Raw genomic sequence first — 9,578 nt, 5'->3', positions numbered from 1 at the left:
CTCTTGCTCCACAGCAGCATCCTAAACGCGTGGCTGTGTGCAGAGGCACCCGGGGGGCTGCCACGCTCTCCCGGCTGGCTAGCAGGCTGGCATCACCCCGGCTTGCCCAAGCAGGCAGAGGGAACCCACAGCCGGCTGGCTACAGGACTCATTTTAGGCCAGTGCCCGCTGGCCTGCCCTCACGGCGAGAGTACTTGTAATTCTTTTTTATAGCAAATGATTTTGTAGGAAAAATAGCTTTGACGTGTTTAAGGGGGAGAAGGATGGTACACCCCTCAAGCGGGAGCTCTGTCCCACAGCCCATAGGATCAGAGGGCTCTGCCGGGGCCGGGACGCGGCGTCCCGCTTGGGCTGCGCCGGCTCCAGCCCCGGGGGCAGCAGGGACGGGCGCACTGCGGGCAGCGACCTCCCGCCCGCCGGTAACGGAACCCCGGTGCGCCGGCGCCCCCCCGAGCGACTCCGCGTGAAACGTCTCCCGGGCAACTCTTCCCGGAGGCGGCCGCGGGCACGACCGACGGACAGACCACCCGCCGTTCCCCGCTCCCGGCCCCCGCCGCACCGCTGCAGGCAGCCGGGGGAGGCCCCGCCAGGCCCCGCCCGCCGCGCACCTGCCGCGGGCCGCCCCCCTCCCGGCGCAGGAGGCGGGCGGGGGCGGCGGCCGCCCGTGCCCGGCGTGTGCCAGGAGCCCGCCGGTGCCGCAGGAGGAGCAGGAAGCGCCCGGGCAAATCCAGCCTCGCTATCACATGACTCAGCAGCCGCCGCCGGGCTGAGTTCACCCAGCGCCGCGCCGGGAGGGGGAAACCTGCCGCCGCCGCCGTCGCCGCTGCTGCGATGAGCCCGCGGCCCCGCGGCTGCCCCTGAGCCCGCCGATCCCTCGCCCGGCTCCTTGCGGCCCGGCGCCCCCATTGCGGAAGCGCGGCGGGGGCTGCCGGAGCCGCCACCGCAGCAGCAGCAGCAGCGCTGCCCGCCGGCGCGCCCCGCTCCCCGCCCTGCGCGGCGGCTCCGGCGCTGCCGCCGCCGGCGGGGGTACTATGCTCACGCGGGTGAAGTCCGCCGTGGCCAATTTCATGGGCGGCATCATGGCTGGCAGCGCGGGCGCCGACCACGGCAGCGGCGCGGACTTGCCTCTCCGCTTCCCCTACGGGAGACCCGAGTTCCTGGGACTGTCCCCGGACGAGGTGGAGTGCTCCGCGGACCACATCGCCCGCCCCATCCTCATCCTCAGCAAGGAGACCCGGCGCCTGCCCTGGACCACGGGCTACGCGGAGTGAGTACGGAGCCCGGCTGCGGCGGGCAGGTGGAGCGCGGCCGGGCCCGTCCGCCCCGCCGGGCTGACCCCGCTCCTGGGCGCACCGGCGGCGAGGGGCGGCGATGCCGGGTGACCCCCCCCACCCCCGCGGCGGGTGCCGGCGTTGCGGAGGCGGCGGGGGCGCCGTCCCGGGCCTGCGCGGCGCCGCTGGCAGCGGGAGCCGGGGGAGGGAGGGGGGGGGGGCGCGTCGGGGGAGGTGGGGGGCGGCATCCGCGGCGCCGTGTGCCCGGCCCGGCCGTAGCGTTGCACTTGGGTAGCTCGTTTCTGGGAGGCCGAGGATGCAAACGGTCAGCTGCGATTGCAGGTCCCCGCGGAAGCGGCCGGTAGCCGGGCGGGCGAAGGATGGCAAACGGGCAACACCGGGGCTCCTCTGCCCGCAGTGGCGGCTCCGGGGGTGCTTGGGCCGAGGATGGAGTCCCCGCCGGTGAACAACTGCCTCTGTTCTTGACTGGGAAATGAAAAGGGCTATTGATAGGAAACCTGGTTTGATTTGTGCGTGTGTAACTGCTTCCCACTGCCCAGAAGTGGTGAAACGTGTGGGGTTTGGGGCACCTTCCAGTGGGTCTGGCAGCCGTCGCACTCGCTGGTGGTGGCTGGTCACTTACTCCCCAAGCTTATTCTGCCCAGTTTGGGGAGGCACTTGAAGAACACGAGCTCCCAAGTGAAAAAAACCCACAACATAAAATCCATTAGCCAACCCCAAACCTGGGCTTTCCCAGTGGTTTGTTGCCCTGACTCACTCATGTCGTGGTACTTACTTTAGTGGGTGCCTGGTCAGGACCTGGTTCTAGCCTTGAGCCCTATCAAACTAAATGATTGCACGCAGCGCCTTGAATACCAGCCAGGCAAAGGACAGTGTTCGTTTGGACGTAGATTCTCATCCCGCTGGCAGTGGGAGTAGCTGCAGAGCCAAGGCATGTCCTTGCACTTGGTTCCTGTATCAGTACCCACGTTGTTTTCTTTGATGATACTGGGAGCAGGACTCAGTGTTTAGTTTCTCTCTGTTGCTGTCTCTAAGCCTTGAACGTATCTGGCCATCCATGTTGCTACCAAGTCACAGATTAAAGAAGTTACACTAAATGAGCTCTTCCAAGCTACAAGCTGTTTCGCTGTAGAGCGCTGTCTTTTCGGACATACGTGAATTCCCAACAAAGCTACTGCAAAAACTACAGCAAAGGCTTCGCATTGTTAACAAGTAATTGCTAGCTTTATTTAAAAGGTTGTTACATCATTGGGGACACCAAAATGGAAAGAGAGATTTGAAGTACTTTAAATTGGATTGTTCTCTTCAGATTATTAAAGAATTGAATAGAGTATTGAGCAAATTCCCCAGGAACTATAAGTTTAAATGTTTAAAAGTAAGCTCTAATTGTTCTGCTACTATAATAGTCCCTTAAAAAGCAGCGCTTTACCAAAGCAAGTACGTGCTGCTATTTTTAGGTTATGTGAGGTGCTGTGGCTTTCAGCAAGTAGCTATAATTACAAGTTGGTGACAAAGTGGAAGGGAGGTTCTCAGGCTGCCAGGTATGCGCATCCGCTGCTGCCCGCGAGCTTTGCTTGAGACTGTCAGGGGAAGAAAAACGCGGGTGTCACAAAGTGAAAGCCCAGGTAGACCCTGTAGGTGAAACCTTCTGTGAGGGGATGTTTGGAGATAAAGTAAATGGCTCTGGTGATCCTGAAAGGAGAAGAACATGCCAGAATCATTTTCATAGGGTTGTTATTCTTACCAGCGTTGAGCACTTTGGTTAATTGGGAGGCGCAAAAAAGTCACTGGCTTTCTCAGTTCCTATTATTATCTATGTGAAAATAGGTTGTTCTTTTGCTTGATGTCTCTTTTTTTTTCTTTTCTTTTTTCTTTTCTTTTTTTTTTTTCCCTTTTATCTCATTCCCTTCCATTGCAGTTATGGTTCCAGCGCTGGTGGAGCAGAGCTCAGTGAAAGGTACTCCTTAGAGAAAGAGAGAGAACTAGTGAGTGTGTTACCAGGCTCTTCCCAAAAACCATCTATATGATCTTCCAAAATGGGGTTTGGTTGTAACTGGAAGATATCGAAATGCTTGCTGTGCTAAGAGGAAAGCAGTGCTACCAAAATTGCAAAGGTGAAATTACCAAAGGCAAAGCAGTGCAACAGTCATTAACAAATAAAGAAAAGGAAGGAAATAAGGATGAACTCGGGTTTCGCCAAAGATGACTTTTTCTTTTTTCCCCCATGCCCCCTACTGAGCTGTTACCAGGCTTTCTGAAAATAATTGTGAGACTTGCTTGGAGGTGTACATTCAAAATATCTGTTTTCCTATTTGGAACACATTTGAGTTATATCGATAAAAGAAACAGAAAAATACTAGGAAGGTCAAATTACTCTTATGCATATTCTGAAGTTTGTTTGCTTGGAGGGGAAGCAGGAGATGAAGTACTTTTATGCTATTATTTAACGTTGTGTTAGCATCTATATTAAGGAAACTTTCAGAGTGGTGTTTGCCTTTTGTTACAGTACAAGTAAGCGCTTGCAACAATGTGAGGAGGAAGTTTGGTGTCCTTGCAAGCAGCTTGTGACATAATGCAAAGGTCGGCCATTTAACTCACATTTTACTAATTTGCTTTGGTACAAAGGAATTGGAAAATACATGTCGTACTTGCGGTGCTGTGAGGTCCAGCTTCCTTGAGCTATTTACTTTCCCACGTTTCCATGTTGCAGCAAGTCAGCTAGAGTGATTCCAGTGCTTTGTTGGTGGGGATGCCTTTGGGCACTGAGATTTTTACTTCTTGAAATTAAGGAGAGGTTTGTTGTAGACTTAGAAGGCAGGGATTTGGCCCAGAAGATGTAAGGAGAGAGTGTGTGCCACCTTTATTGTGTCTGCCCTGATGTCATGGGCCGTCCGCACAGCGGGACTTGAGTCGGTGGATTTATGCTCCACACCCAGCACCAGCATCTGTCTCACTGGCTTTGGGAAGAAATCTTGGCTCTGAGAACAGATCACCTGGAGGCTTTGGCGGAGGAAATGTTCATGTTATTTGGTTGTAAAACATGTCAGTTTACAGATGATACTGGAGCTTCTTGACGTTGTCATATCAGTGTTTCAGCCAAGCTGGAGAAGGCATTCTGGGGTTAGACCTGGCTCCCATGCAGGACTAAAGCAGTCTGAGTCTACAAAAAAAATTTCCAGGGAGTTCCTCTTGTTCCTTTGATTCCTGAGGACAGGGATTTCTTAATAACTTAGGTAGTGATAAAGAAGCCCACGCTGCTCATTATTTCTTCTCCTTAGCGTCTGTGGTATATGCCTGTTCATCTGACTTGTTCCCCTGGAACAAGCACTTCTCCTCCTTCCCTTTTGCTTGCTTTTCTCGTACTGAGCTTTTTTGTAATGGATATTTTTGCAATATTGCTCATCCATGTCATATATTTTAACTTATTTTTAAAATTACCTACTTATATCTCTGGTATTATTCAGTGAAATGTAAATTAGCCTTTATTTTTTATTATTAGCTTCCCTTCTTTTAATAGTGTGATCATTATGTAAAGCATGTAGGCAGGCAAATGAAATCTTCAAAAACAGACTTGATGCTGGGATAAAACATCATTGCTTCCTGAAATTTCAGTGGGAATCCCATAGGGACTCAGCTTTCCTTAGTCAGTGAGCAGCCTGAAAATTGTTTTCTGAATTGTCTTCTGACTGTCCTGCTGTCTCGTACTTGCATGGGAGATCCGAGACCTTGAATTTCAGTTCACCTTGTACTACAGGATGGCAAAAGGCTGGTAGATGTTTCAAAGAGATTCTCTTATACCGCAGGCACTTTTCTAACTGTCGCCAAACTCTGTAGAAGCAAAATGAAAATAATATCCTCATCCAGTAAGCTTTTAAATTGTCTTTAAAAGTATCATTTTATTGAGAAATAAACTTTTCCTTTTTAATCAAGGGCATTCTTAACATAGTTTTACTGCATGTGGCTAGCTGATGTGCATCAGGAGTGACCCAGGGAGAGGGTAGTCTGTTAACAAACATTCCTTTAAGTCTGCTTTTAATCCAGAGGGGTAAGGAGATTTGCTGCTCTCTGTAAAGTTAACTGATTTATTTGAGTAAGGGGCATGGGGGAGATCCTGCCTGACACTTTATTTACTCCGTGTCCTCCCTTCCCTCTGCAGGCAGCTGTGCTCCAGAGGCCACAGGGCTCTTCCAGACCTTTCCCTGTCTGAGCCGTAAGCTGGTTTCTGAGCTGCTGCTTGAATTGCCCTGTTACCGGGAGGGAAATTTCTTCCGTGGTCCCTTTCTGTGCTGTTTTCAGTGCATTACGACCTCTTCCCTGCAGAGCCTCTGCCAAGCTGCCCTCAGCCATTGCGTTCAACTCTAAAATAACTGGCAAAGTAGAGGTGGTAGCATAGATGGAGTATATAATGTGAAACTACTCGGATGGTATTCACCTGCATCCAAACTTTGCCCAGAACATTGTTTTTTCACCTTTTGCTCTTTTGCTTTAGCTCATTCCCCCTGTGAAGGTACAGGCTGATCAGGATGGAGCAGAGGCTTCCTCTCTCTCCTGGTCGAATTCCCTGGACTACATATGGCACGACAAAATAGATGCTAAATTTGCAAATGACAAAGGACTAGCCTGCTGCTCACGCTGGTGGAGTTGCAGGGAAGCTGCAACTGAGTAGCATTTCATGGTAGAAAAACAAGACTAGTCATTTTCCATCTATTTTGAATGTGTATTCCTGGTAGTGCAGATTTCAGTACTATAATTGCTTTTCTAAATAGTATAAATCCCAGGGATGGGACCATAGCTAACTGCTTCTGTGTCACATGCTCTCCCCTCTTTACTCTTCCCTTTCTGCCATCTCTTCAGAGAATATCGAAAGGTACTATTAAATACACTTAAGGGAAATGGGGCAAGTCAATTGTATTTGTCTGTGACTTTATGCAAAGGACAGTTTTGTCTGCTGCTTTTTTTTTTTTTAATTTTCTAAATGACACTTCAGATGTCTTTGCAGTTATTACAGATAGCCAGAAACTTGACTTTTGTGGTGTGCGTGTTTCTTGGCTTATAAAGTCAATTTATTATCCCTGCGGTGCCTTTCGTTCAATGAGACACAAAGTCCCGGCTCTTTTTCTGTAATGTTGCATTTCGGAGATATTGTGGTTTCTCTGCTCTGCAGGCCTGCAGTAGCAATTACATTTTCTCTGTGGTGTGGTGACTACTGACCCATAATGAATGCAAAGTTGTAGGTGAAGTATGATGACTGTGTCCTTGTGCAGCGTTATTACAGTGGCATGTTGTTACAGCAATAACTTAAGTTCAAAATGAAAAGGAGGAGGGGGGAAGCTTATGGATTTTTTTTTTTCCCTACTCTAAGTACTGGTTGTAAGGCTGATGATGTTGCATCATATTTTTCTCATGCTGTGTTACTTAGCTTGTAGGAAATGAATGTACGTGAGAATTGACTGCAGTGTTTATTAAAATAATTTCCAGCCTCAGTGATCATAAATTTTAGGTGGGCACAATCAACATAAAATTTGTTGATTTTGTGAGTTGACACAGAAGTATGTTTTCAACTGAAGTACCTTTCATCTTCTGTCTAGACCAAACTATTTAAACAAACATTAAATGTTGTAATAACAATCTGAAGCAGGTGAAAGCTTACCACATCTGTGAGATGAGGTAAACCAAAGCACAGAAATTGCTTGTTCTGAGTTGGACAATATGTTGATGTCAGAAGATAGCGTAGGGTTTGCAGCTACTGATTGCTTATTCTAATCCCCATTGCCTCCTATTAACAGGAGATAACACCGCAGTCATGCTCCTGTGAATTGAAAGTTACATTTCTGGGAGCTAGTCTTTCTAACCCTCAGCTGGGAGCATGACTCATACCCCATCGGTAAACACGTTTCTTGTATGTATTCTGTTTGGTATAAATTTCAGGAGGATGATATGCCTTGGAAAAGGAATACCTTTTTTTTATCTTGTTCTGTTTGGCTGTTTCTCAGGTTAGTACACAGAAATAATGAATTACTTTCCTTTTTAAATTTTTAAAATTTTGTTTACACTTCTCTTTGGATAAAATCATGTTTCTTTATTCTTTCTGTAGTTCAGAACACAAGACTGAGTAGCACCTAATGAACGAGCTAAAAATTCAAATCCCATATGTGTACTTAAGGACAACTAAACATTCTTCCTGTGTATGAATTATTCTTCTATGCATAATGTGATGCTAACTTAAACAAGAGTCTGACAATGTATATTAAAGCCAGGGCTCATATAAAACAGCCTATAGAAACCTCACGATAGTTTTAAAGGCTTCAGAAGTCCCCTTCCTTGTGTAAGAGCTTATATTACAGCATCTAATATTTATGTAATGCCTCTGATCTGCCAAGTGTCTTGCAAATAATAATTTCGGAGTAACCTTGGAGAAAAATGTGTAAATGTTCTGATTCCATGGGTGAGGAAACTGAGGCAGCGAGGATAAGCTTTGGCAAGAAGTTTCATAGGAATGTGGAGAACAAATCCTGAGTTTAAAGTTCTGTGCTTGGACAACATAGTTGTTTTTCCTGCCATTGTGTGTGTGCCTGGCTTTTCCTATGTGATCTCTGATTTCTTAGAACTAATGGGGGTAAGAGGAGAAGAGAAAAAAAAAAAAGGTAAATCATTGTGTGCTCTGGTATTTTTAACGTAGTCTAAGTTGCATACACATGATTCCTAATGAGGCAAGTATGAAAATCATCCCTCTAAGCTGTCTTGTATCACTAGTGCCCCAGGGGCTTAAGGCTAGTGCTGTCCAACATGTTAATGAAAAGCTCCCTTGAGCATGGTCTCGGCTTCTGAAACCAGAGGGTGACTGTGTCCTCCCAGGCAGCTTTCCTTTGCCCCCTTCTGCCTTGGCACTGAGGGCAGTCGGCAGATGTTACCTGCAAACACATCCGCTTTGTTCCGTTGTCTTAGATGCAGCTGCGTCGCTTGGGAAAGGTGTAAGTGGGAATGGTTTGGCGGAGTTATCATAATGCTATAAAGTAATCTGATGGGGCTGTGCCCCTGAGGGTGAACAGCTTTGAGCCTGTGAATGTGATCAAATGAAACATGCTCAGTGTGACCTTGAAAGGAAGCAGTGCTGCAAAGCATGGGTCACTCCTGTGATGGGATCCATCTGTCACGTGAGGAAGAAATATGGTTTGTGGGTTTAAGGACAGGTTAAGTCAGTTCTGTGTTGACCTGCATCCTGAGTAAGACTTGGAGTAGGGGAGCACTGAGTGGAGGGAGATGTCTTTGGGTGGATTTGGGCAGAGCAGACACAGTGTAGGGCTGGAGTAGAAGTGCTGCGTGTGTACTGGAACAGTGTTTGCAGGGGGAGATAGAGGCTCCTGGAGCACGTCTACCCTGGATCTTTATCCCCTCTCTTTTGGATTTGTGTTCTTATTGAACTCGCTGCTCTAAAATGCAAGAGGTTCTACTGGGCAGCAACAGCTTGGTATGAATTGTGCATTTTGTTGTGTCTTAACTGTCTAAGGATTTTTTTCTTGGTCCCTGTTAAACAGGAGGAGGAAGGTGACTTGCAAGACTTGGTTCCCATTTGGCCAGTTATATACCCTACACCAGGGAAATGTATTCGGGATGGCCAGGTACAATACATGGTATTATCCAGAGCAGTTTCCCTGCTTGTATGTTAGGTAGAGTAGGAGGGGTTACGGTTTCAACTGCTCAGAGTGCAAAACAGCTAGTACAGCTGGTGAGAGAAATCCCAGCTTGTGTATAGAGCCCCTCCACCCCTCAAATCTAACAGATGTGGGGTGGGAGTTTTATTGTGTGGTAATTACAGAGGTTCAAGCATGTAGGAGGTGGCCAGCAGGTCCATTGCAGCCATTTGGCTGGCTTCACCCATAGTGCCTCCTGCCCAGCTCCCCCACCCAGCGGCACGCTTGCTGGCTAGTAGACACTGCCAACGGTAGTTGTGGTTGTAAGTGGCATGGTGCTAAATGGTTGATGCTGTGTGAGCTGTTCAACAGATGAAGCTCATAAAATGGCTGGAGGCAGGTATGACTTCTCCTCCCAATACTGTACATAAGGCAAATATTTATCTGCAGAGTTGGCATTCTCTAAATAAATACCACACCCAGGATTTCTTCAGGGGGAAGCTGTGCTGGGGTAAAGCCAGTCTAAGGAACATATCTGGTTCTTGATCACAGCATGTTTTAATTGCTGGAGTCTGAGAGGGGGAAGGAGAAAAATAACCCAAAGCTGAGGCAGCCAACATTGGCAAGTGCATTGGAGCGGGAGGGGGTGTGGGTG

The 9,578-nt window shown here is 48.5% G+C and overlaps 1 protein-coding gene across 3 annotated transcripts in view; it reads left to right on the top strand.

Moving 5' to 3' along the window:
- Window positions 1-382: 382 nt before the first annotated feature.
- PPM1H (protein phosphatase, Mg2+/Mn2+ dependent 1H) overlaps window positions 383-9,578 on the top strand; it is a 145,512-nt gene continuing 136,316 nt past the window's right edge. The window contains exon 1 of one of the 3 annotated variants that reach the window (XM_075745479.1): window positions 383-1,267. In XM_075745479.1, the coding sequence (XP_075601594.1) occupies window positions 1,032-1,267 (236 nt within the window). In that variant the 5' untranslated portion in view covers window positions 383-1,031. The remainder of the gene's footprint in view (window positions 1,268-9,578) is intronic. The other 2 variants (XM_075745486.1, XM_075745470.1) reach the window with 2 other exon arrangements.

The sequence above is a fragment of the Balearica regulorum genome, chromosome 1 (genome assembly GCF_011004875.1).
Source record: "Balearica regulorum gibbericeps isolate bBalReg1 chromosome 1, bBalReg1.pri, whole genome shotgun sequence".
Lineage (NCBI taxonomy): Eukaryota > Metazoa > Chordata > Aves > Gruiformes > Gruidae > Balearica > Balearica regulorum.
This window is presented reverse-complemented; position numbering and strand designations above follow the sequence as displayed.